Source organism: Coturnix japonica, chromosome 24 (genome assembly GCF_001577835.2).
Source record: "Coturnix japonica isolate 7356 chromosome 24, Coturnix japonica 2.1, whole genome shotgun sequence".
NCBI lineage: Eukaryota > Metazoa > Chordata > Aves > Galliformes > Phasianidae > Coturnix > Coturnix japonica.
In genome coordinates this window covers 3,062,615-3,089,917 of record NC_029539.1, presented here as the reverse complement: position 1 = coordinate 3,089,917, position 27,303 = coordinate 3,062,615, and the positions used below count along the sequence as shown (strand labels likewise).

The 27,303-nt window shown below is 48.9% G+C and overlaps 1 protein-coding gene across 2 annotated transcripts in view; it reads left to right on the top strand.

Moving 5' to 3' along the window:
* GRIK4 (glutamate ionotropic receptor kainate type subunit 4) overlaps positions 1-27,303 on the top strand; it is a 104,558-nt gene that overhangs the window by 45,798 nt on the left and 31,457 nt on the right. For both annotated transcript variants that reach the window (XR_004309616.1, XM_015884046.2), the window contains exons 3-7: positions 4,969-5,133; positions 10,101-10,198; positions 12,733-12,898; positions 15,690-15,868; positions 18,335-18,388. Coding sequence is in view for 1 of the 2 variants with exons in the window: in XM_015884046.2 (XP_015739532.1) it covers positions 4,969-5,133; positions 10,101-10,198; positions 12,733-12,898; positions 15,690-15,868; positions 18,335-18,388 (662 nt within the window). In the remaining variant the exon portion in view is untranslated. The remainder of the gene's footprint in view (positions 1-4,968; positions 5,134-10,100; positions 10,199-12,732; positions 12,899-15,689; positions 15,869-18,334; positions 18,389-27,303) is intronic.

The window sequence follows — 27,303 nt, the reverse complement described above, 5'->3', positions numbered from 1 at the left end:
TGAAGTCTTCTGGCATATTAACTGTGATTATTTGCCGTGTGGTCTTGCAAAACCTTGGGGAGACGCTTTATCTATTGGTGCTTCTGCTCTCCATCCATCACAAGAGAATGAAAGTCATTGCACCCATCATTTGTCTGTCTGCTGTCTTTAAAGGCGCTGTCATGTCTGATATCCGCACCCAGCGTGGTGGGTCCTTGTCCTTGGATGTGTGTCTTAGAGATTTGTAACAGCAGCAGTGGGTAATGGTTTGTAACAGGAGTAGAACTGGTGCAAAATATCTACAGGCTCCATACTGGTGAAAGCAAAACCCCACATCTCCCAGCTAGTGCAGTTCTTTTCCAGTTCTCACTTTGATGTTGGGGTTCCATCCAAGGCTGTTTGCTGTCCCTGTGTATGCAGTTAATCAGTGTTAATCAGCTGGGTGGGGGAGTCCAGGGCTAAGGCTGGCACTTTAGTGCTCCAGCTTTGGGTCTGAGCTGTGCATCCTCTGCAGTGCGCTCATGTTTGCCAACTGGGGAGAAATCAGGAAGAGCTGCCAAAACCCAACATTCTCCAAATGAGGGGAGTGCAGAAAAAAGAGCATGTTGATATTACATAGATCACAGGAAGGGTTAGGAAGAAAAGGCTCACAAAGAGCTTTTTCCATACCCCACTGCAATGAATGGAAATCTATTGGCTTTAGAGGAGCCTCAAATCCCTCTTGTCCCAAAGCGTGCTGGGGATTGGAGAAATGGCTCTATCTGCAACAGCAGCAAAGTGTCAGTGTTGGAAATGTTGCTCTCCTTCCGTCACTGTCAGTCAGTAAATCCCAGAGTGCTGCAGAGCTGTGTGCACTCTGGAATAGCCTTGGCTGCCATTGAAATACAGCCACCCCTGAGACGGAGCCCTGTGCTGCTGTGATGATCTGTCTGTAGGTACAGGACATGCTTTATGGTGTGTGTGTGACCAGGAAAGCGTCCTGTGTCATTTGGGGGTCTGCAGCCCCTGTCCCATGGAGCCCCATGGCCACATGATGCGTTGCCATCTCTCTGTGATGATAGCTTGAAATCCGGGTGGATTTTTCCCATTTGTTTGTTGGTTTTATTATTATTATTTCCTTTATATATTTAAGCTTAGGGTTTTACACATTGTTTCTTCCTTTGTCATTCGTTTTGTTCGCCTGGCAGTGGCACCTGGGGGTTGTATGGTTGTTTTTCTTGTATTGATGCTCTCCACTGACTTAATTAAGATCTTTCTCCTTTCCTGGGCTTGCTGAGCATGCTGGCCCCACCAGGGCTTCCCATTGCTCTCCTCCTGCAAACCACAGCTGCTGCTGGCCACCGGGGACCACAAAAATGGGCTGAAATTCTTCTTCTTGAAGCACAACTCAGCTTGGCGTTACTGAAGCAGAAGACAGGCAGAAAACCACGTTCCAAACATCAGTGGTTTTGGGCTGGTTTCCTAAGGCAACAAGATGTAGGCATGACGAGCAATTGTGTGTGGGTATGGGGACGTGTCCATCCAGGAGCTGGAATTCTGTGGCAGGCTGCAGGCTGGTTGGACAGATATGGGGATAAACAGGAACCCCCATATTGGAGATTGGAGCCCATCTTGGTGGTTCTTCCACCTGATCCACCCACAGCCTCCAGCGTCCCACTCCCCATCCCCTGCCCCAGCCTCACCTGTGTCTCAGGAAGGTGAAATCAGTCATCTTTATTTCTCCCTGCTTTTTTTCCTCCTCGTTCTTGGGAAGTCTCTTGACAGGCTTTTTGAGGGATTAAATAGGACTTAGCAGGGCATAAAGGCATGATTGGAATCCGCAGCTCAGGACTTTATCCACAGCTGCACGTGCCTCCAACCTGACTGTGCAGAAAGCAGCAGGAGCTCTGGGTGCTTTGCCAGGAGCTCAGTTTGCTGCTATGCAAGAGGAGAGCTTCATATCTGAATAAGGCATTACCGTTTTGTCCCCATCCTCATCCCTCTGCCCCCATCTCCTTGATAAAGTGCAGGAGAGGACACCCAACCTGGGAGGGATGGTCCTGCTCGGATGCAAAGCAGGTTGTCCCCACGCTGGGGAAGGAAAAGAGAGCAGCATCTGTCTTGCAGGAAGCTGCCGTCCTACAGAATGCCGTTCTGATATTGTGTACACAAAGCAATTATTAAAGAAGAGAATAGAGGCTGCATTTCAAGCAGGAGGAACTAAAGCCCTGAGCTGTTTTTTATCACGTCTCCCTTCCCCATCTCTCCTGAATTCACTCTCTCTGGATAGCAGAAATGAGAGGGAAGCTCCATTTAAATGCAGATTTCCACTGTTGGCCAAGAGCAATAAGTAGCCCTCTGCTCCCCAGACGTTATCAGGTCCCTTTGTCTGTGAAGGAGAGAGTTTATGTTTGGAGTTTTCCTTATTCCTCAATGAGGTCCCCCTTCCGTTTGGGGACAGTATATTGTCGGCTCCTGATTTTGTTCCCCATGATGGGGAATCAGCATGAGGGGGAAAGTGTTGGATCTGGGTGTCTGTGAGCTGGCTGCTGCATCTAATAGGGTGAGCTGCTGTGTCAGAGCCTGGCTGCAGAAGAAGGCTGTTTGAGAGCACCGCTGGCAGCACTGCTTGTCTGCTGTCAGCTCTGTGCTGAGGAGTGGGGCTGAGCTGCTCGCACATGTCCTTCATCCTCCTGGACAGAATCCCTGTGCTGAGACTAGAAGCATCGGCCTCTCATCATGCCCGTGCTGTGGGGTTAAGGAATTGCATCACTGCTTCCCACCCCCTGAGCAGTGCTCCGCTGCCTGTGTGCCCTTGAGGGCTGGGGACAGGGCAGGTAAGCTGTGGGGAGAGGTGATGGAGCTGCTCTCAGAGGGCACCACCTGTGTGCATCTGCACCCAGTAACACCTTCCTTGTTCTGGTTCTTGTTCAGTCCTTCACTTGGAGTGTTTAATTTGAAATCTGTGCTTGATGGGGTTTATAATTGAGAAGTCACTTGTGCTCAAAACCTGAGCTACAGAACTCTTCTGTCTATAGCCTCTAGGTTAGGTGCAAGGAAAACCTGGGTTTGTGGTCTAGAATAGAGGTTGTTACTATAACAAGGAAGTCGATCCATCAGGATTGGAACATCCCATGGGATAAGACATCTCCAGCCATCTCTTCCCAGGAGATCTCAGTGCCTCTCTCCCTTCTGCCCCCACCTGGCTCTGCTTCCCCATCCCTGTAGGATTCCACCGCCCTCATCAGGCATCTATCGCCGTCCGCTCTGCTCCCCCCATGGCCCCCCTCTTCCTCCCAGTATTTTCCCTATCATTCATTGAGCAGGCAGTTGAGATTAGGGGATGTTATTATGACGGGGAACAGAGAAGTGATTTTTGAGGCCAACAAAGTTCAAAGACTTTGCTGTAAGTTTTCAGGATTAAAGACGTACTCGATGCCGCTTCCCATATTTAATAGACAGGAAGAGATGAAAGGGAATTTATGTAAAGATTTTCGTTCATACTTAATGATGCCGCTATTAGAATGTGCTGCGTCCCGAGACATGAAGTTTTAAAACCAACCTTTTTCAAACTTTAAACGACCTTTTCCATCTGCGAGGTCTAATGCATAAAGATCAGCTCCATCTCATTCCCCAGTCCATCCCAGGGATTGGTTTAAGATTTAGTTAATGCTAACCAGGCTCCCAAAATGACCAAGTGCTGCCGTGGGGTCGGTGGGTTGGAGTAGTGCTACCATCCATGGTGGCATTGTAGGGTTTGCTCCCAACACAAGCTGCAAAGCTTGGATCCAATTGTGCTTAGGTGACCTGAAGAAATGATTTGAAACGCTTTGGTTTCAACTCTTTCCATTTTAAAACGCAGTTAACTATGCATTAGTTTGCTTTGGAAACTGGTGATTGAAGTGCGCTCTTGGAGGCGTTGTCCGGCGTTGTGATTTCTGAGCCTCTAAAGTGCAGAATAATGAGTGTGAGAGCGCTGACGCCGCTCCCCTCCGTTCTGCTGGGTCAGCTCCTGGCAGCCGGAGGCATTGCGATGCTCGGCACTACATGTGCTTTGCTTTACCCTTTCCTGGAAAGCGAGCTGCTTGCTGGGGCACCTTCCTTGCCCAATGTCTTTGTAATTAGAAGTGGTCGCTGACCGTATCAACATCTGAAATCTGGCCATCCGTGCTCCTGGCCTCAGAGGAAAAGCACAACCTTTCTCACTGTTTAATGAGACCAAGATTAACAGCCTCGGCTTTGCAGATAGTGGTGGTGCTATGTAGTGTTCACCCAGACATCTGCACATCCTCCAGAGCCCCACTAATCTGTGCTTTGTTCACCTGCACAGGCACTTCTGAACGGCATTTACTCCCTTTGGAGTGATGATGGGAGGGGGATGTGACCGTGGGTGCCTTTCTAACACCCCCAGCACAGCCCATAGGGCAAAGCAGTGCCAGTGGGGGCAGTGGCAGCGCTGTGATTTACGCTCAGCTCCCATCTCTTTTTGCCTTCCGTCACGGGAACAAAAATAATCCCACTCTCCATCTCCCTCTGCCTAACGCAGCTTTCAGTGGGTGGGCCCAGGAGCTGAGTTCAGGAGTCGAGTGCTTTCTGTTTGAAAAATATTTGTCCCTTCCCACCCACGGCTGCCCACGTGCTTCCCGAAATACTCCTGCTATGAGAGCCAATTTCGGCACCGTACCAACGCTTCCTTGTGAATAAAGTGAGGCTGTTTGGGGATGTTGTTTGTGTGCTGGGATGATGGGGAGCAGCACTCAGGTGAGCGAGCTGTAGCGGTGCAGCTGGGTGCTGTGCTGTGGGAGGGCTGCAGCATGGGCAGCACAATGTGAGTAGCACGGCGCTGCTGCAGACTTCACACCCACGTGTCTGGCGAGAGCTGGAGGTGGGCGAAGCTGCGGGAGGGAGGATGTGGCAGGAGCACAGTGCTGCTGCAGTGCAGGGTTGGTGGGGGTGTAATGGGATGTGGGGTGCCCCGCCAAGCCTAATTGCTGTGCTCTGCCCCTACAGCTGCCATCCTGGATGACCCCATGGAGTGCAGCCGGGGGGAGCGGCTCTCCATCACTCTGGCCAAGAACCGCATCAACCGTGCACCTGAACGCCTGGGGAAGGCTAAGGTGGAGGTGGACATCTTTGAGCTGCTGCGAGACAGCGAGTATGAGACGGCGGAAACCAGTGAGTATCCTGCAGGGCTGCTCCTGCCCCATGGGGCTCTGCCACCCACTGCACACTGCCTGCACTGCAGAGCATCATTCTGTTGGAGGCTTGGATCCAGGTCCCCCAGCAGCATTACTTGGCTCAGCAGCCTGGGACGAGTTATTTTCTTTAATCTGTGTGTCGATAAGCAGAAGCAATGATACGGGAGGTGATGCTCCTTGATGGCGTGCAAATAAGAGACTCTGGGCAAGTTCCGTGCAATTAAGTTATTTTTAAAGCCCTGTGGAACGCCATGTGTCAGCTAACATGATGGCTTTCTCAGTGCTGTTGATTGGCAGTGGATTTGTTTATACAAAATGGAATATTCAAGTGGTGTTTGAAGTCCCATGGATTGAAAAGGGCTGTTTCTGAATAGCAGCTGCCTCCCATGTTGCAGCAACTTCCCCCTGTGCAAGCAGGTCACTGAGGCTGGTGATCCCATAGAGGCTGGCGATCCCATTGAGGTTGGTGGTCCCGTTGATGCCCGATGTGTTAACAGCACAATGATGAGTAAAGGATCCTCAATGGGCCCCATCCCACAGAGCAACTGGGAGTGACAGAAGCCACGAGCATCCATAATAGCTTCTTTAAGAGGGGAAAAGGCTTTGGGATATGATCACTTCCTTTTAGGATCAGTTGTGAGATGACGTGGAGTTCAGAGGAGGGTGATGTATTTTTTAATTACCAATTACTTGGAAAAGCTGAAGGAATCGTTTAAATAATGGGGATTTTAGATGTGTTTCCCTGCAGCTCTTGGTTCCAGGTCTGTGTAACCCGCAGAGCATCCCGGGAAGGCTTCGCTTCCATTTCCTCAATTAGTGTTTGCATTATTTATAGACTCGTTCGGTTAATAAAGTGCATTTCAGCAAGTACCTGTGAGCCTATTTATAGAGCCTGCGAAGCAGCCGGGATGGAACCGCCACATGCAGCACTGCTTAAAACAAGCAGACCTCCATCCTTTGGGATCCCTCATCTCTTTGTGTCAGTTTCCCATTTGCTGCTAGGTCACCTGTAGGATTGCAGGAGGGATGGGGACAGTCTGTGTATCCTAAGCTGTCTCCAGTTTGCCCCCAAAGCCATCCCAACACTCCCCTAGGAAAGCAGAGCGCTGCCAGCTTTGCCGTACCCCGCTGTGCCTTTGAAGGAGTCCATTCTTTTCCCTTTCTTGCTTGTCGTGGTGTTGCTATCATCTTGGCTGAGGGATTGCAGGAAGCAGCAGCCGGATTGCTTTGTGCCATCGCTCAGGGATTGCTCTGTCGGGGTGTTTTTCAAGCAGAATACCCATTTGCTGAGGGGATGTATTCTGCAAGAAATGGTGGTTTGCAGTGAGTGTGGTGCTTGGGGAGAAGGTAGATAATGGGATAAACGAGGAAGAGGCAATTTCCCATTTTGAATTTCCACCTCGGGCTGATTTTCTTTGTTTTCTTTCCTTTGATTAAAGAGTATCAGGAGTAGAAAGTGGAGCGAAATGATTTGATTTTGGTTTGCAATACGTTATTTGCCTTTTCCTTCAGAGGGAAAAACATCTTGGAGGGTTTCTTACAGAAAGAAAAGTCTGGATTCTGTGTGACTCTGCTATGAATGCCACAAGTTACTCCTGGTTTATACAGCTGGTAGAGGACAGTCCCTTCCCTTAGCAGAGATTTCAGGACTTCCATAGCTCTCCAGTATCTGACCTCACAGCTTTAACACGCTGCTGATGTTTGCTAGCAGACGTCATGTTAATAAAAGCAGTTTAGATGTTTTAAGCTACGGCTGCACAGCATTTAGACAGCTGTTTAATCATACTGTTCTCTAAGCTCACACCTTTTGAGCTCACCCCTGACTGTCACAGCCTACATGCCTTCCTGACCACTCCAGGAGCGATGCTATGACGTCGCATCAGTGATCCTGTGTGTAATTAGGGCTGTGAGAAAGGCTTTTAGCGTAGCACTGAGCCATTTCCCTTCCCTGTTCCCTGGACTGACTCAGTGCATCTCACTGTGAGGGACTGCAGCATCACGCTCCCTGCAGCAGGTACAGCATGAGTCAGTCTTAATCGCATTCATGCATGGTTTGCTATTTCAGCTTTAGATGTGAATGAAGACAAACACTGACTGTTCCCATAAGTGACATCTGTAAAGTCCTCTGTTTTGAAACGGGTTTGTAGTGAAAGCTGTTTTCCCATTAGAAGCAGAGCTTGCTTTCAGTCTGTGTTTGACGTTTCAACTCCTTTTACAGAGACCCAAACCAGCTCATTAAACGTGTCCTTATCTAAAACACCCTATTGCTTTCAGTGCCCAGGGAGGACAGCCAGCATTCATCTTTTAAGCATCATTCTGCTGTTCATCCAAACATCTTCATGGCTGGACTTGATGATCTTCAGTGATCTTTTCCAATGATCTCAGGGGCAGGTCAGCAGTCAGCGAGCAACCAGGTGGTTTTTAGTTTCTATGTATTCACACCGGTGTTTCCAAGTCCACCCAGTGATGCTGATCCCAACACTTGTGTGATCCTTTTGCATTTCACCTTTAGGCTGCTTCTAGCTGTGGGTCAGGTTGCTTGTAGGGCACACAAAGGGTGCTCCATAGCATTGCCTGTTTATGCAGTCGGCATTTTTTGTATGAGAAACCCATCCCGGCCATTCATGATCCTCTGATATGTTTTGCAATCGCGGAAATGTTGAGGTAATTGCACGCCTTCCCTGCTCGTTTATTTTCAATTAGAAGCAGAAGTCTCTACGTGCCATTGCAAACCCCTGGATCTGTGCAGGGAGGGAGATGCTGTGCTCTGCACACAGCCAGGATTTGGCTTCATCTTTGGGTTTGTTCATCTTTGACCATGGAAAAGCACAAGAAAAATGAGTAAAGCGAGTGTGGAAGTGCACCCATGTGGATGGCACTCAGCTTTCACATGCACAACAAGTCGCCTTGGTGCCCAATGTTCACTGGGGTTTTGAGCTGTTTGATACATGAAGGCCAGGTAGGATCTTGGATGGATGTGTCTGAGTGCAGCATGGCAGCAGGGTTCTGCCTGCTGTCCCTGGGGAGTCTAACAGCATTGGGTGATGTTTGTAATGGCAAATGTGTTTGGATTACAAGAGCTCCCCCAGCAGGGCTGAGACCTTTGCCTTGGGCATCTCCACTTTGTTTTCATTCATTTCCCTTAATTCCACTGAACTCCTCAGCCTCAGAAGGCCCAGTGGGCTCTTTTTCTTCTGGCAGTCATTGCAACTCCATTGCCATGGCTACTTAACCTGATTTTTGTTCTCAATGGGCGAGATGAGAAGAGAAGCACTCACCAAAATTTGCCCTACACTCACAACCAAATCTGCCCCAGGACTCTGGCCCTAATGACCTGTGGTTGAGCAGCACTGAATTGCAGAGCACCCAATGGAGCTGTGCGTGTTGCTTAGACAGCATGCAGGGCTTGCAGGTCACTGCAGCTCTCATCTGAAAGGATCTTCTTGAAGAGGGCTAAGTGCCCATAAAATTTTAAACAGGGAGAAAAAGGGAGTGCTGCGTTCCTTTGAAGATGCCACAGAAGTAGATTTTCTGTGTGCTGTAGGAGATTGAGATGGTAGAGGGGGAGAGAGCGTGGGGGGGAAGGAAAACCCCAGAGAAGGTGTTTGTATGTCATTGGCACTTCTTGCAAGAAGTCAGGGCAGTGGTGCCCCATCCCTGGATACCCCATAGTCAGGGAATGGGGCTCTGAGCACCTGTTGGAGCTGTGAGCATCACTGTTAATTGCAGGGAGTGGGACCAGGCAGCCTTTAGGAGTCACTTCCAATCCATTCTATGATTCTATGAGAAGTCCCCAGAGGGACAAATGAAATCCTCAGCTTGTGGCTCCGTGTCCCAGCCATGAGGCCATTAAGACTTCTGACATGTAATGCCACCACCTCAATGATCTGAGCTCCTACAGGTAACAGCTGCGTGTGTTCTCTTGCTGAGCGCTGTGCTCAGCCTCGTAGGTCACTGGTTCAGAAAATCCTGAGCACATGATGAGCTCTCATCTCACATCCAGCCTTGATTTAGAGCCCTGAAGTTGACAGAAAACCTGCTCTGTTCTGTAGTGCAGCAGTCCTGGTGATAAATTCCCTTGCCTACAAAACACATGTCTTAGTTTCAAGTATCCCAGCTGCTTTTTCCCAGCTGTTGAACCTCACTAAATTTCTACAGCCACCACAAAATCTTGTCCAGCGTGTCACCCCAAAAGTGCAATGCAGAAGAAAGCAGTGTCTTCAAAATCTCAGCTTATAGAGACATTGCTTTAGCTTTCATAGGAAAATGTGCTGCCAAGCAATCTGAAGCTGCATTTCTAGGTGATGCGGTGGCAGTGATTGCAGCTGGGGCAGTTGGGGGAATGCCATTCAGTTGAATTTGTGCAGGGAATTAAAAGGACGAAAGGTTACGGTTTAACCCGGGAAGCTTGAGGAAAGAGATTTAACTTCTTCATTTTGTCGGGGCCTTTTTATTGTTCTGTTAACCTTGGTGGCGTGGAGCCAGAAGATTAACTGCTGCTAGGGAAAAAAAAAACCAGAGATGAAAAACAGTAATGTGATTCCTTATTATTACCACTGAGCTCTGCAGAAGATGAGGGAAGAAATTCAGACAAGTTTGTTTGCTGCTGGGTGATGCTTTGTAGCTGGGTCACTGCTGCATTTAGTGCCTTCCATAAACTTTGCTTAGTGTTGTCCTTGGATTGTAAGGGGAAGTTCTGAGAGAGGCTCTTGCTCTGAGCTGGAGATGAGGATGAGGGGGCTGAAATGGGGTACAGAGATGCTGGGGAAGGATGGTGTCACAGGCTGGGTGTCAGAGGGAGCAGACAGATTTGGGGGCATGTGAATGGCAGGGAATAGGTATATTGCATATATATATATAGCAAAGTGAAGCAGGTGCTGCTGGCATCTCTGTCTGTTGGAACAGGGCAAATTCTAATGCAATTTCTTCTTTCCGTGCTTACAGTGTGCCAGATCCTTCCCAAAGGGGTAGTGGGTGTCCTGGGACCTTCCTCCAGCCCGGCCTCCAGCTCCATTATCAGCAATATCTGCGGGGAGAAAGAGGTGAGTGGGCACATCCCATGTGGGGTGGGTCAGTGCCATACCCCCCTCCTTTCCTTCATGCTCTCCAAACCCTCTGCAGCTCCATGTGCCCCCTGTCCCCATGTCCCTGCAGCAGAGATGCTGCCTGCCTTAGCTGGGGGCAGCAATGTGCCTGCAGTACTTCAGGACATCTCTGGCAGAGGTACCTCACTGGAGTCATCTGTTTACTGCAGAGTCCTCCCTGTGATCTGCTGTGCCTCCTAATGATCAGAGCTGACAGCTTGGTTTATCACCTCTTCCCTTATTGCTCGCACTCTTGCAGCTTCTCCTCTTTCCATTTCCTCTCTCATTTCTGCCTTCCTTGTCCTTGCTTTCATCTCTGTCACCTTTTCCTTCAGTTTCCCTCACGTGCAGCACCAATGTGAGCTGTGTCTCTGCTGACAGGGCTGCAAAGACCCTGGAATCCCTTTGGAAGGCTGCAGACCTCTCTGCTGCTGCCGCACCGATGCAAGCCATTTGTAGCTGTGTCCAGACTACGTGCCTGATTTAGTATTTTATAAGCCTTGAACTGTCTTACACTGATCCAGCTCTGCTCACGGGAGAAGAAATTGAGTTCCCTTCTCATAGTTCATCCCTTTAAAGCCAGATAACATCTGAGCTACTCAGTGAATGCTCTCTGGAGCCTCCAAGCGAGGGGAGTGCCTGAACTGAGTGCTGGAAATAACTTGCATTCGCAAATGAGTGCTGTCCTTTGTTCCATGAGAATCAGAAGTGTTGAAGAGATAGAGGAGGTCTGTGAGAGCTGGTGCTCAGGGCTACAGCACGATGAGTCTCTGGAGTGTATTTTGTAGTGCTTCCTGCAGTTAAACGTCCCAGACATGTGCTCCATTCCAGGTAAAGGCAGCTCTGCAGTAACAGATTGCAAGTGTTTTTCCCCTAACATTCACATTCAAACTGAGTCTCTGATCTAAGTCTCTTGTTCAGAAATGAAAGGTGAGTGCTAGTACACTTCTAAGGTGTTTGATTCTTGAGCTTGATCCCAGCTGCCCTCCTAGTGATGTAAACCTGCAGCAACTCCCTATGATTTATATCACAGGAGCATCACTTGGTGCCGTTGTGTTAAATGCAATATAGCAAACAGCCAGAGACACTGAGCTTCCAGATCTCTGCCAGGTGATGGAAAGAGCATCCTGGTTGTGCTGCTGGTGCACCTGCTGGAGGGTGCCTGGCCTGGTGCTCACCTGGAACACCTGCATTGCATCTCCTGCATTGCCCTTCCAGAGCCTTTCCTTCCAGATTTCATTTCTTCCTGCACAGGGGGCAGAGCCCTGGGGAAAGAGAGGTGGCTCGTGGCTGAGCACGAGGTGGTTGCAGAGGTGGTGGCTGCATCTTTGTTAGTGGCTGTTGCTGCAAACCCCAGGCTCCATCTGGCTCCCAGGAGTGATCAGCAGGCTGGTGTTGGAGCTGCTCTTTCTGCTCTGCTTATGGGAATTTGCTTACAGGCTGCCCCCTCTCCCTGCAGCAGAGCCTGGGATGAGGGCTGCAGGGTGAAGTCAAGGCAGAGGGCAGCTTATTACTCTTTAACTTTCCTGTCGCTAACCGAACAGCTTATGCTGTTGGTACAGCAGCGATCACAACATACTAATGGCCTTTCCCAAGAGGAGAGAGGTCGGAGGCAAGGGATGATAGTTTCTGGAAGTGCTAATAATGGAAGAAAACAGGACTTGACAGTCCTCTAATGAAACAGAAGCAGATGTTTCCCTTTCTATCTTCAGTTTCTTCCAAATAATTCACTCTGCAAATGGAAAACACCATTACCCGTCGTCGTTTGGCTGAACCCTGGTGCCCAGGTTCCTGCGTTGCAGGGTTGCAGAGGGGCTCGGGGCAGGCAGCATTGTGCTCCTGCTCTGCTTTATTAATGATAAACGTTATTACAGCTCAGGGCCATGGCTCCACTGGAGCTTGTGTGCTGTATGACCACCTGTTGCCTCTCTGCTGATCAAAAAAGCCCAAAGCTTCTGGCTGCCACAGCTGTTCCTCTCTCTCCTGAGCCTTACCAGAGTGGGGTCATCTTGTTCCTCCCTTCATCTTTCCTAATTACCTGGCGGCACATGGGGACTGCAGGCGGAGGTGGATGGGTAGCGCTGCATCCAGCACAGAGCAGCACGGGCTGTACAACTGCCTGACAGCATCTTCCATATCCACCCAGGCAGCGAGCCCAAAATGAAGGGTGGGCCTGACTACAATTAGTACCCAGACTAATTACATTGAACTCATCCAGAATGGTTTCCTGTGCTGTAATCACAAACCCCATTGCCTTTCTCTGAGTGGCTCAGCAAGACTTTTCCTGATCTACTCCTTCCCGCAGCTTCTTGTTGCTGTGATAATTATTTCCCTCTGCTATTGCACAGATCCCACCCTCCTCTCCTCTCTTCAGTGACGCTTCTGCAGTTTTATTGGGATATTTCCCTTTCTGCATGTCCTTTGTGGTAAATTTACTTGGTTTTATTTCTATTCTCTTAATTCTGGTTCCTTCTTCCTCTTCCCCTACTTAGGTTCCTCACTTCAGGGTGGCACCAGAAGAGTTCCTGAAGCTGCAGCTCCAGCGCTTCACCACCCTCAACCTCCATCCCAGCAACACCGACATCAGTGTGGCCGTGGCAGGAATCCTCAACTTCTTTAACTGCACCACTGCCTGCCTCATCTGTGCAAAAGCTGAATGTAAGTCCTTCCCAGGATGGGTAGTGGCCCTTCTGTTCCTGGTTCCCTTTTTGTTTCCCTCTACATGCTCAGTGTACATACTCAGAAAGAGTAGGGAAATTAGTGTATGACAGCTGGGGGCTCTGCTACTTTGGGTTTGTAACATGGAACCTCTTTGGGCATAGCATCCAAAGCAATGCAGCCCTGCAGGGCTGTCATCCCACCTTGGTGCCCCACAGAACCATTTGTTGGAGGAGGAATGGGGATGGGAAAGAGGCTCATCTGCCTTCTGTTTGACAATCTGAAGAGTGTTTTGCTTGCACAGATGGGTTTTGGAAATGGAAGGGGGAAAAAAAAATATAGGCTTAAGCTTGTTTCTGGAGATTATTTTAGGCAAGCATCACTTTTTGAAATATATCTCTCCCAAACCCACGTGCAGTTGGTGGCCTAAAAGCAGGACTTGATTAATAGTCACTACAATGCACACCCTCTTGGGCACTACAGCCATACATCTGCTGGTAATTGTGCATCTGGATGCTGGAGTGTTCACCTCAGTGAGCCCATATTCAGCTCGACATAACTCTCCTCACATGGCAGGAGGGGGCTGTGCATCCTAGTGCTTGAAGCATGTAAGGCAGCTCTTGTAAGGCAGCATGCAGGCAGGAAGCTGATGTGTAGTACCCCAAACTGCCTTTCTTTTGCTCTCCTGCAGCCAGATAAGCATCCAAACCAGCCTAGAAGAGAGGCTTTATGGAGGCACATGGGTCCAGAGAGAGCTTTGGGACATGGGAGAGAGCTCTGCAGTGTCTGGTGGTGGGCTGAGCATTGTAGGAATGGCAGCATCCTTCCTGAACACACTTGGGCAAACCTCACCCCACAGCTGTGCCAGTGACGCTCTGCTGTGGCAGACTCCCGCACAGTCAGAAGGAATAACATGGTGTTTGCTTTTTCCTTGTGCTTTACATGCCCTGGGGAGATGACATCTTGAGTGTTTGTAAGTCATTCAATTGCCTTCAGCGGGCATGCTCAGATCTGCCCTAGCGGAGGACCTGACCCAAAATTATGCAATTAAAATAATGCAAATAGTCTCTTACATTGCATTCAGCTAGGACTTAGGCACACCATGCTCTGGCTGTTCCAGAGTGCAAGAAGGGCATGATTCAGCTTTGTGTAGGAGCACAAGCCCTCGTTTTCCCTTAAGGCAAGCAGTGCTCCTAAGCACAGCACTTTAGACAACTAACAGGAGGCACTCAGGGCTTTCAGAAGGTTCCCTGGAGGCTAATAAGGGGAGCATATGAGCTGTCTGCTCATCAGTGAGGAAATCTTGTTTTGAAGGATGTTATTATTTAGATCCCAGGAGGGAAAGTCGTAGCTGTTTTGGTTTAAGTACAGGGCTGTGTGATGGGACTCCTGGGTCCTATCCCGTCATGCTCGTGCTGTCAATGGAAGAAGTTGCATCCTTCCTCTGTGGGCTGATTATCATTTCTTCTGGTGGAAGGAAAATGTGACCTCAAAGTCAATGGAGTTAGGCCAGTGTAAGTGGAACATAGTGATGACTGGAATAAGATTGTGTGACTCAGTTTCCCTGTGGTGGGGAATAATAAGCTTGTTTGTGAATTGCTCTGAGGTCCCAGCCTGGAAGGTTTGTGGGATTCTACAGAATCCTCGACCAGAAAAGGCAACCAATACTGGTGTGGGTGGTCATCATAAGAGCAGCTCTGTAAGGCCTGACTACCAGAGGGAAGAAATAGGAACTGACCACAAGGGTCAAGGATTGCAGCAGCACAAAGCCCACAAGCAGAGCTGTGAACAGACAAGCCTGTGGTGCAAAGGCAGATTTGTTACTGGGTCTGCCCAGTTCCTGCCCTCTGTGGCAGCACATCTTGCAGGGACAAGCTGCAAGCAAAGTGTCCACCAGGCTGCTATTACAGCGACCTGGCTGATCCTCATAGTGTGGAGAGAGATGGAAAACGAATCAAAGAATCAAATTCACTGATGCACTTGAAACCAGCACACTGAGCAGTACTCAGGTGAGGTCTGGGCTGCTGCTGTTGTGCAGTCACTGAGTTCCTACTGGAGTAGGGGAAAATGCAAGAGGTAAATGCATGTGAGGAGTTCAATGCACAGCTTGCTGGCAGCCTCTTGCTGTGAAGGGGAGGCTGCTCATCTCAGATCTTTACCTTTTAACACTGCTTTGTTCCCTTTGTGAGGCTCTGGCAGTCCCTGGAAGCAGGGCTAATCGCATCACTCTGTGTGCTTTCTCCTGGCTCCATCCTACGTGGCACTAAAGGCCCGGTCTGGTTCTGACCCCACATCAGCCAGGTCTGTGTTCTGCTCCCAGATCTGCTCTTCCAGCCTCCTTCACCCCAGCTTCCCTCCTTCCTTTGCACTGTATGACCATGTGTGCTGCCTGTGTTTTGCTAGTGATTAAATCTCACGGTCTCTGGTCAATCAAAGTTGGCAGAGGAGGTTATTTCCTGAGGAAAACCAGCAGCCACCTAGAAGAGACAGAATCTCTCAAATACTCTTCCTTCAATAAGAAAAGCCGCAGCAGGAGCTCTTGTTAGATACCAAAGGAGCCTGGAAGGAGACCTGACCAGGAGAAGCCTCAGCCAGCAGTGGGGGAGAAAGGGAGGCCATGTCTATAGAGGCCTAGGGAGGCCTGACCTCATCCTACAGTGCTCCCAGGGTCAACCTGCTGCATTACCAGAGCTGCAGGGCGTGAAGAGTTGCTTCTTGAACCAGATGTAAAACATCAAGGTGTCTATTTGTTTTGGTTTCTTCTTTTTGTTTGTTTTTTTGTGATACGAAGGCCTTTTAAACCTAGAGAAGTTGCTTCGGCAGTTCCTTATTTCCAAGGACACGCTCTCAGTCCGGATGTTGGATGACAGCCGGGATCCTACGCCTCTCCTCAAAGAGATCAGAGATGACAAAACAGCCACCATCATTGTCCACGCCAACGCCTCCATGTCCCACACCATCCTACAGAAGGTGGGTGCCTACAAATGCTGCTTCCACTGGGCAACGTGCAATGTGAAGAGTGCATGAACATGCAAACTCAGGTGTTATGTGATGATGGAGCACCACAATTGACTGGAAGTGCTCTCTGCTGAGAGGGGAATTGCCACTGGTGGAGTTTCTAGGGAAGATAATTTGCTTGTTCTTTTCAGGACCTACAGAAGCAAAGGTTTAATTGCTGTGAGCTGATGTGATTGGTAATGCATGCCTGTGGCCCCTGCTGCAATCTCTTTGCTGTGGGGGGCTGCTGAGCCCTCTGAAATCCCTCAATTGGTGCAATAATTGCATTTTATTATTTTTTTCTTAGTCCATTCCTAACTTTTCACTTCCATTTTTATTGTCTTATTAACCGAGATTTTATTTTAATCGTGTTTATTTTTAAATGGTCTCTCGCTGCAGTTTTTAGCGTTTGTTTTGATAGCCTACTTCAGAACTGAGCAAGTGGCTCCAGATGGAGCCTAAAGTTGGGTGTAGTTTCCCACGTCCTGGAAGGAACAAGGAGTACATTGAATTAAAGCAGGATCCAGGCAGCGGGGTCTCCCCTTGGCTGCTGTTGCAGCGTTATATATGAAGTCCTGGCTATGTTATTGGGGACTTTCATCACTGTTTCACATTTATCCCTGATGACAGCCAGCAGAAACCACTAGAGCTGTTTGTGTTATTTTTCCCCCTCCTGAAGGTTTTTTCTTCTTGCAATTTTGCATTTCTAAATAGGTGCTTTTGGGGTATTTTTGGGGCTCCCTTCCTGCCTTTTTGTTTTGGGAGCTGTTTTCTTCCTCTATACCTTTGGGGTTTTTCTAAGTGCCCATGTCAGTAGGAGCATGCAGCTTGGCAGCCACAGGCTGTCCTCTGCCTGTTGCTATAGTGACTTCCTGCAGACCTGCAGCTCCTCCGTGCTTGAGTATTCTCCTTCCACTGATAGAGATGTCAGAGATTGCTGTGATTTTTCAGCACTTCAGTAAAATGTAATGTAGTCTTCCCGGCCAGAGGATTGTATGAGTGGGAGGTAATAAATAATGAGCTTCTGATGCAGCTGCCTCTTGCATCTGGGGAGGCTGAAAAATGTTTTCTTGATGGGGATGAGGTCATGGTGAGTCGGTGCATCCTGCCCAGAGGTCACCGAAAGCAAGAGAAACATGTCATCAGTTTGAGAGTGTTATGTCAGACCTTTTGGACAGCGAGAGAAACGGCAATTTCTCATGTCTCCCTCCCTGCATATGGTGCGGAGACACATGGTTGCTTCCTCTATTACCAACCTGTCCCACTGCCCACCTGGCAGCAGGCATGTCGTGTGGCTGTGAGCAATGGGAGCGGTGCTCGCAGGAGATGCTTTGTTGCTTGCTTTGATTTTCTGCCCTTGAAATCAAAGGCTTTGACTTCAAAGTAGGTCAGGGTGAGAGCTGACATGAACGCTGTCCCCAGGAAGGGAGAATGGAGGAGCGTGAGTGCCACGTTTTGTTGTGTGTGGGTTCGGAGATGAGGCAGTGGTCTGGGAAGCTGCTTGAAAACCTGCTGTATAGTCATGGTGCTCTTTTGGCCAAATGGCTTTGCTGATTCCACTTTGGCACCTGCACAAGGGACAGGGAGACAGTGTGTAGCCAAGGCCACCATTGGTCCCTCACTGCCTCCAATACCTCCAGGTGGTTGGGATGATCGGAAAACTGCCTTGCCAAGGTCCCGGAGCAGAATTGAGACCAGCTGTGCTTGGCAGTGAGACATAGGCTTTCAGAAGGATTTGCAGATTAATGCTGAGCATCTGTTCCACCAACCAAATACTGATCTAGTATTGAATTTTGGAAAGTAACTTCAGTAACTGGTCTGTGGTCTCTAGAAGAGATCATCCCACAGAAAAATCATCCTTCTCTCTGTATCCCCATCCACTTTTACCCTCTTATTTTTGTGGTCATCACGGCCCTGGTTAAACTCTAGAGAACTGTCAGAGCTGTTAGGTTTCATCCACATTAGTTAATTCTCAAGACTGGGGTCCGAATCTGGCTGATGCCTGTTGGGAAGCCACCACTGAGATGACTGACTGTCCTTTTTCTGTAATTCCACAAGAGCTTTTAGTGCCTTGCTTGTAGTAATAGGAGATAAATACTGAGCCCTCTCAGCTGCTGCTTTCCCTCATTATGTTCAAAAATCATGTTCAAAAGTTTCCCTCATTATGTTGATCCTTGAAGAGGAGAGAAGTAGCATCAATTAACAATGAAACAAACGTCATCTAATCTTTCTCTCCAAACCCACAATTATACCAAGAACCTCCAGATAGGCTGGGTCCTGCTGGACTCTAATCCCATGGATCAGGTTGTGCTGTTGTTTTCCAGCCTTCCCAACAGTGACAGTGAGGGTGGGAAAGCAAATCTGGCCCTGTCTCCTCTGCTGGGGCTGAGATTGCAGATTGCCAGGCTCAGGTCTAATCTTCTTTCTTCTCCTTCACAGGCAGCCGAGCTGGGAATGGCATCTGCCTATTACACATATATCTTCACTAATCTGGTAAGACATTTTTTTCTGGGCTTTTCTTGGCTGTGTGTGTTGAGTCATGTTAATGAGAGTTTGGGGAAAAGCTGCCTGAGTACGGGGTGGGGGTTACCTGCAATCCCTCTGCAGTCCCCCTGCAATCTCCAGCATTAGGTAAGGGAAGACTTGCTGTGGCTTCCAGGAGGAGAGAGCCAACTGTGTGAAGCAGAGCCTAGAGATGTGGTTGGTGTTTGATCCCATGTTACGGGGTTCGGGGTCTTTGGGAAGAAGTAGATGGATGCTTCCTAATGAGGTTCTCGGAGGCTGCTCAGTGCATGGGGAGAAGGGCGGGCAGCAAGGCGGAGGAGGGATGGAGCCATAAATGTGGAGAAGCAGAGTGGGCATGCCTTCAGCACAGCCCTCGGTGATTTGGCTTTATAGCCACTAATAACGTTAATGTGGGGATCGTGTGGCTAAATCCCTGAGTGCTGTGCTAAACAAGGAGTAATGGGCTTAGACAGCAGCAGGGGGAAACCCAAAATAAACACCGGAGAAACTTCTATTGCTGCAGCAGGCTTGAACAGGCTGCCAAGCAACATGGGGAGAGCTTGGCCCAGAGGGAGCAGGGCCCTTATATGGGGGACTGATGGGATCCTGGGCACACAGGACAGGCTGGGTGATTCAGTGGAGGTGCCTTCCAACCCCCAGTGATAGTCATATTCTCTAATTTCTATTAATATTTATGCCAGGGTGTGTGTGTGCCAGGAAAGCCGAGAGCTGAATCACGCTTTGTGTTTGGGTGGGAGACAGACGGCAGCGGATGGAGCCAAATGTGTGGGAGGGGGAAGGCGAGAAATGCAGAGGCTGAAAGCCCAGGGAGCAATTGGGATGGAGAGTGGAGAAGGGATAGGGAGAGATGTCAGAAGAGAGAGAAATGCAAAAGAAGGAAAAATCCACAAGTCCCTAGCAGAACTAATAGCGTTCTGGCTGCTGCCCAGCACTTGATCCATAGGTCGTAGCCTTGCTCAATATCAGTCCAACATGAAAGAGCTGCACTGCTCCTATTTATCCTCGTGCACATGGCCAGCACTGGGCAGGCAGGGATGGAGCTGGCGGGATGGAGTCTCCATCCCACTGAACACCTGCCTGGCACACGCTGCATGTTTAAGGCATGTAGCAGTGCTGGGAAATATAACACATTCTGGGTAGTCTTGGTCACAGTGGGGCCCCAACCTGTAATTTAAGCTCATTGGGGCTGCTGTAGTACACATAATAAGGGATTTCCATTTGTACATCACCAGCACAGTGGATCTGTGTTCATAGGTGATGCCTGGACAATGGAAGCAGCTATAGAAATTAAGCTCCCCGCTGCATAATTAAGCTTATGACCACCTCAGTTTTGAGCATGAATGTTATTAAGCATTTTCTTGAGGTCAAGAGGTGGCATATGCCTTTGAAACCCATTCATTTAGTGCAATGAGGGGATGAGGCGGGTGAGACTGAAATGAATTTGGTTGTCATTTGCTCTCGCAGGATATTATTCTGTTTAGCATGGTTTATTTTACCACTTTGTCCAAGAGATGAGCTCTGAGCAGAGCTATCTGGATTTTTGGCAGGGCTGCTGAAGAAGAAAGGTGACATCGGGCAAAACCTGGGCAGATGGGCGAGATGTTTAAGGAAATTAGTAATATTTAAATGGGGATGAGAGATGGGAGTGAGCAATTTAGACTAATAAATCTGGAGGGATTATCAGGCTCCTAATGAACCCTCTGAGGTTTTACAATCGCTGCCTAATAGAAAAGATAAAATCAGAGCGAGTTGCTGTGAAGGGGAGCAAGCGAGAAGATGGCTTTAAATGGAGGGAGAGCCCATCAGAGGGGGAATAGACAGTTTGTACAGCATGATGTTACTTGGAAATGGAAAAATATGTCAAGCCAAAAAAAGAATAGAAAAAAGGCTAAAATGCCAAATTAAACACCTGCCCTGCAGCACTGGAAGGGAATTCTGTTTCTGTCTTCTGGCATTAATTTTATTTAATGAGCATATCCCAGCTGACAGCAAGCTCCATGTCACAGTAGGGCATGAGGCAGAGGCAAGGGGCTGCCGCCCCCCAAGTGCCATTCTATGGGGCAGGACTTGGGGGTCCTGTGGTGCTGGGGACACCATACTCAGCAGGAGGTAGAGCTGCATGCACAAGCAGATGCCAGCCTTTGGCAGGAGGCTGCGGGAGCACATGAGGAGGAAGCCCTTGGATCCCCAATGTGTTTCCATTGGAACCGAGGAGAGCAGAATGAAGTAAAAATATCCACAGGCTAATTTACTGCGTGCAAATTCATTATCAGCTTCCTTCAGCCAGCTCAGGGGACCCCGGTCCATCACTTCCATGCCAGGTGCTCCTTTTGTCCACATCCAGTCAGCACGACTTGAGCTAGGTGATGTTTGGGAGGGGAGGGCTGGAACTTGAAGCTCCATCAACAAATTTAGTTTGTAATAATCCTACTAATAAGGCCACTGCGTAAGGAGAGCATTGCAAGCAGGCTGTTGTGTATTGGAAGAAATATAAATAGTTTCTCCTAGTGCTGGAAATCCTTGAGATCAGCAGTTCTTAGCAGAAGGGATGCTGGATGCCTCCAAAACCCTGTGGTACAATTAATTCTTGTAGCTCGTTAATTCTGGGTAGCTTCTTGTTGTTTTTGTCTTTTTCTTTTTCATCTAATTTATAGACTTCAGGCTGGGCTTCAACTTCAAAACATTTATCAAGGAGATTAGATGGAAATAGTCAAAACAATTAAAATTATGACTGTAAGAAGGGAGGTGTAAAGGAGTTTTACTAGTGCCTTGAGTCAGTCTATTCAGCGGGTATAGGTTTGTTCTCACAATATTGTGTGGAGGTGTTGTTGCTGATAAAACAGCTGCCGTATTCAATTTCCAGAGACCAGATAAATCAGCTTTGCTTTGTTTATTTGTTTCCTGTTTTTCCTTCTTAGTTGGTGATTTATAAAGAGGTTGGTCTTTCATATAGGACGAGTTATCCAAGGCTGTGTTGTCACTCTGGATGCCCATCGGAACAGGGTGGGCATGCAGGCAGCTGTACAGCATCTCCATCACACTGTGTTCCACTGCTGCATGAGGTCCCTAAGTATCTCTCACTCTCCCCTGTGCCCTAATGCAAGCAAAGGATGCTGACTTTCTTGTTAGGCTTTGACAGATTTTGCCTTGCAGACCTTCCTGATTCCCAGTAACTGATGCAAACCTTTTTACAGAGCCCCGGCCATTCCCTGGATTTATGGTTCATGTTTCCAGCAGCATGCGGTAGGAGGGCAAACAAATTGGGTTTGTGCAAGGATGCCAAAGCAATTTCTCCTTCTTTTCGTTAGCATGAGAAAAGGATTTAGGCAAAACAGTGATTTGTGCCTGTCTGTGTTTTGCTGCCTGTGTTACCTTACCTGTCTGGAGTCTGCTTTGTGTATTGTTCCAAGTCCTGCAGGAAGTCCAGCCTGTGTTTGATTGCCAGTTGTTGAGTAAATCACGCTCTCAGATACAGCCCAGGCCTTCTGCTGTGAGAGCAAACCTCCTTTGTTCCTCTGCCCTCATGCTGTCTCGTCCTCTTAGTCTCAGGCTCTCTGCCCCCTGTTCTCTGTGCACTGTCCTCAGGTCTCAGTGCAGCACTGGACCTCTTGGAGGCTTTGCCACTCCTTGAACCCCAATCTCCCTGCAGAGAAGTCAAAGTAAATTCTATTTATGCCAATGTATTTTCCTAAAGTGCTCTCTTTTCAATAGCAGCCTACAAAAATCTAACAGCTCCCCATGCATAAGGATATAGAATGCCCGCCCTGACTGGCATATGGCACACTGATGCTTCTATGATGTAAGAGCAACCAGGTTATGTATAGGAAGTTGCCTAAGCTGCCCCCAGTTTAAAGCTGCTCTTTAACTGCATGCATGGCCAAATGACATGGTGCATTGGGTCGGTCTTCCACACCCACTTGCTGCAGTTCGTTGCTGTGCTGAGGTTTATTCCTTCCAGAGAAATTGATTTAAACACGTGGCCCATTATGAACTTATTGACTCTGTCAATAGTTTATAAATAAATTGCGCCTTTCGAGAAAGCCATAAAACGCTTAACATAATATTGTCCACTTGAGTGAATAAATAAGTGTCTTCTTAGAGGAGCTTAGGGATGATTAGCGCATTCAGTTACACAGCCCTGAGGGCAACAGGATGCCGAGTGCCAGCATGGGAGCTGTAAGCTATGCTTGGAGTTTGACAGCTTTTCTGAGCAGCAAATACTCCTGCAGTGGAAGTTTTCCAACGTGAGGTCTTAATAATAGAGAAATGGAAGTTCTGGCCCAAGATTCTCCTTCCTATCCCATATAAAATTAGTGCAAGAACAGTACAGCCTGTTCTGGAGCCACTGGTGTAAATCAGGCTTTGCCAGGGGGCTGGATCCTTGGCTGATGTTGGGGCTGAGCATTGGAGGCTGCTCATCAGCACAAAGCCAACCCAGTCCATGCAGTCTCAAGGCTGAGCCTTGCAGCCATGTTTACAAGAAGGGGAGCAGGGAGGACCCGGGGAACTACAGGCCGGTGAGTCTCACCTCCGTGCCTGGGAAGATTATGGAACAGATCCTCCTGGACAACATGCTTGATCACATAAAGAACGAGCATGTGATCCGAGACAGCCAGCATGGCTTCACCAGGGGAAGGTCATGCTTAACTAATCTTGTGGCCTTCTATGATGGAGTGACGGCGTTGGTGGACGAAGGGAAGGCGACCGATGTCATTTACCTGGACCTGAGCAAGGCCTTTGACATGGTCCCCCATCACATCCTCATCTCCAAATTGGAGGGAGGTGGATTTGATGGGTGGACAACTAGATGGATAAGCAATTGGTTGAAAGGCCGCAGACAGAGGGTGGTGGTCAATGGCTCTATGTCCAGGTGGAGGCCGGTAACGAGCGGTGTCCCTCAAGGGTCTGTCTTGGGACCGGTGCTCTTTAACATCTTTATTAATGACATCGATGAGGGAATGGAGTGCACCCTCAGCAAGTTTGCTGATGACACCAAGCTGAGTGGTGCAGTCGATACGGTGGAGGGAACGGATGCCATTCAGAGGGACCTTGACAGGCTGGAAAGCTGGGCTCGGGTGAACCTAATGAGGTTCAACACGGCAAAGTGCAAGGTTTTGCACTTGGGCCGGAAGAACCCCAGGCACCTGTACAGGCTGGGAGGAGTTGTCCTTGAGAGCAGCTTGGCAGAAAAAGACCTAGGGGTCCTGATAGATGAGAAACTTAACATGAGCCAGCAGTGCGCTCTGGCAGCCCGGAAAGCAAATGGGATCCTGGGCTCCATCAGGAGAGGGGTGGTCAGCAGGGATAGGGAGGTGATCGTCCCTCTCTACTCTGCTCTTGTGAGGCCCCATCTGGAGTACTGTGTCCAGGTGTGGAGCCCTCAGTACAAAAAAGATATAGAGATTTTGGAAAGGGTCCAGAGGAGGGCCACAAAGATGATCAGGGGGCTGGAGCACCTCCCCTATGAGGACAGGCTGAGGGAGTTGGGTTTGTTCAGCCTGGAGAAGAGAAGGTTGCGGGGTGACCTCATTGCAGCCTTTCAGTACCTGAAGGGAACTTACTCCCAGGAGGGGAGTAAACTCTTCGAAAGGGCTGATAATAGCAGGACTAGGGGAAATGGTTTTAAGTTGAAGGAGGGAAGATTTAGGTTGGATGTTAGGGGAAAGTTCTTTACTAGAAGAGTGGTTAGGTCCTGGAACAGGCTGCCCAGTGAGGTTGTGGATGCCCCGTCCTTGGAGGTGTTCAAGGCCAGGTTGGACGGGGCCCTGGGCAACCTGATCTAGTAAAGGTGTATGTTTGGTGGCCCTGCTGGGCAGGGGGGTTGGAGCTACATGATCCTTGAGGTCCCTTCCAACCCGGGTAATTCTGTGATTCTGTGATTCTGTGTGTTTCATGTTGGCTTTTTCTGCTCAGTGCCTCAGTTTCCTCCTCTGTCCAATGGGTAGAATCCCATTGGGTGCCATGGTGCATCCCTGTTGGTGTCACAGGGCACTGGGCAGGCCCCGAGTGATGGAACTGCACCATATGGGTTTATGTTACTAATGGAACGGAGGTGACTGCCTGTAAATCTCCCAGTCGTAACTCACTGCTATGACGCCAGAAGCTCCAAGCCGGTGGCTTTAAAGCCATGAATTACTGAGCCTGACCACGTGGCTTTTATTGGGCAGGTTCCCCCCATGATCTAAATGCTCAGGTCACCCCAGAGGTTGTGTGTGCTGCTGTAAAGGGAGAAGGCAGGTCGAGTGCCGCATGAAGCACAAACCCAAGAGTGACTTCATCCCCTAATAACTCCTCCTGTGCCGTCTCCCAGGGAACCCCTTTGTATTCAATTAGCTAATGTGTGCCTAGCGCTTTGAAAATATAGAGTGCCGTAGAATCACTAAGTGTTGTTATTTAAAAGCACGTATTTAGTGGCTGCAGCCTGGTAGTAGAAGTCAGAAAATCTACACTATAATTGCCTGGTGCTGCTGCAGGCTTCGCTGTGATGTGAGCGAAGCCTGGGGACTTTTCTTCTGTAAAAGTTCATTAATTTTGGCTGCAGACCTTGAGGGCCCTGTTTTTCTAAGATCTCATGGAACAGGATATTGACTTTTTGGTGGGTGCTCTGAAAAACAGAACCGAACTGGGGGAAGAACTCAGGCAGCTGGGATTTGTGCACCTGAAATTAGGCCTGACAGGTTTGTGATCTTCTTCATGCCTCGGGTTGCACTGGTGGCATAAAGTTAAGCCCCCCCCCATATAGAGTCTGCTGGCAGCTGGGAGTTATTTTGCTAATGGCTCCTTGCTCTTAGTGCAATACTGAGTCCTGCAAAAGCCTCGGCCAGCACTGCAGATAAGGCAGAGTAAAGTGCCCAAAAACTGATATGTGGAAAATTCCTCCTAGCTTAGGATCATGGCAGCCTCGCTGTGTCTCGCTGAGTTGCCCTCAATGAGCAATTCTTGGATCTGACACTGAATCCCCAAGTGCCCTCTGCAGAGCCTGTCTGAGCCTCATTGCTAAAATGTGAACAGTATTTCTCTACCTCATTGTGACTGTTGAAAAGGTGAATATGCTGATACTTGCATGCAAATAGGTGATAGGGGAGGCATCTGAAATCACTGCCACGAGCAGGATTTCCATCGCTTTTTTTTTTGCTGGGGATGCTGAGCCCTGGGAACCTGCTGAGAAGTGCAGGTCCTGAATAGCAAATGTGAGTTGATGTTTGCAAACAAGGGTTTGGAAATGTCAAACGTGGTCAATGACCGTGTGGGAAAGGGAGAAAGCAGCCAAGGTACAGATGCGGCGCTGGCAGCCTGACCCCATTGCCAAATCCATCTCATCCCATTGCAGAGGAAGCGTGAGCCTCAGGGAGGGTTTGTGTGTGGTTCATTGCTTGTTTCTGACCTGGAGTCACTGGGACGTCCTTGTTCACATTAAGTGGGAAAAGACTTAAGGAAGAGGGTTGGAGTGTAGATGGTGCAGGGAAGGGGCTCACCCAGGTGCTGTGGGCCCTGTGTGTTGGGGGTGGGTGCATGATGAGCAATGGGGCTTTCTGCAGCAGGAGGCTCACCTGGAAGATGGGTGCAAGAAGAGATAAAAGCTTGCAGCTAGCATCTACCACCAACATGAGAAGAGAAAAAATGTTAGTATTACAAGCAGGGCTTGTAATACTGGGGCTCTCAGCACACAGCATCACATATTCCTCCCCCTGTGCAGGGCATTTGGCCTTGCCCTTTGCATTATTTCCTCCCAGTCCTGTCTGAGAGCTGCTGTTTGCAAGGGCTCAGCACATCCAGGAGCTCCTGAGGCCCTGCTCCTCATTAGCCATCTGCCCTCCCTGCGCCAGCTGACAGGATGCCGTGGGTAAATGGATAACCTGTCAGCAAGGCAGGAGGATAAAATCATTCAAATGAATCAATAGTTTGCAGGCAATTTCATGTTACCTAGTGTTAATGCGGTTGTGTCCAAAATGCACTTAATCCTGTGTCTGATCACATCCTCGTGGGAGTTTGCCATGCTGGAATGATCTTGTAAGTCCATGTTTCAGAGATTTACAGGCATTGTTCCTACGTGCACACATACGCAGGAAAGATAAAAAATGACTTGACTCGCTGAGATCTCAGAGTCCATGGAGCCAAACGACATTCATATTAGTGATGGAAGAGAATGGGTATCCAGCAGTTTCTGAATGTATTACTCCCACCTTCTCACTCCATTTTAGCAATTAGCAAAAGAGGAATTAGATAGGAAGGCACCATTATTTCCTGCTAATAGGACAGGGAGGGCTGGACGCTTCTCCAGGAAGCTGACGTTGTTGTATAACTGCTTCCATTGACGTGAGCAGCAAATAGAGTTCTCCTGTTTCACTTGTACTTTTTCTTAGCCCTTTTTCTTGGTCCTAGTGGGCTGAGGATTCCTCCTGGCAAGGCTGGGATGGACAACCAGTGTCTGGGGCTCTCAACCATGGCAAGGAGCAGTGGTCTCATGGGTGAAAATAGAGCTGAAGTGTTCCCTGAGCATCCCTAGGGTTACAAACTGGCTCTGGCTTACCTACAAAGCAACAAGTCCCTTTCTGCAAAGCCTGCTAGCAAGTCTCTGGTGTGGTTAGCACGGTCTGTGGCTCAGAAATGAAGTTTCCAGAGCCCATTTCAGAGGATTTGGGCCTTATTGTGGAACTTCATTTTTGCTGCTGTTTTCATTAATGGTCCTGCAGGGCCCAGTTGCAGCCAGCAGCCAAGCTATTATATTATGGGCTGGCAGGTGGCTTTCAGCCTCACTGGAAGATGGTAGGGGCAGCTTCTTGTAGCTGTGTGACCCATCTTCTCTTCAATTGTATCATGCAGCTTTGAAGTCTTTGGTGCCTGTTCTCTTTCCTGATCCTTTTATCTGTTTGGGGATTCTT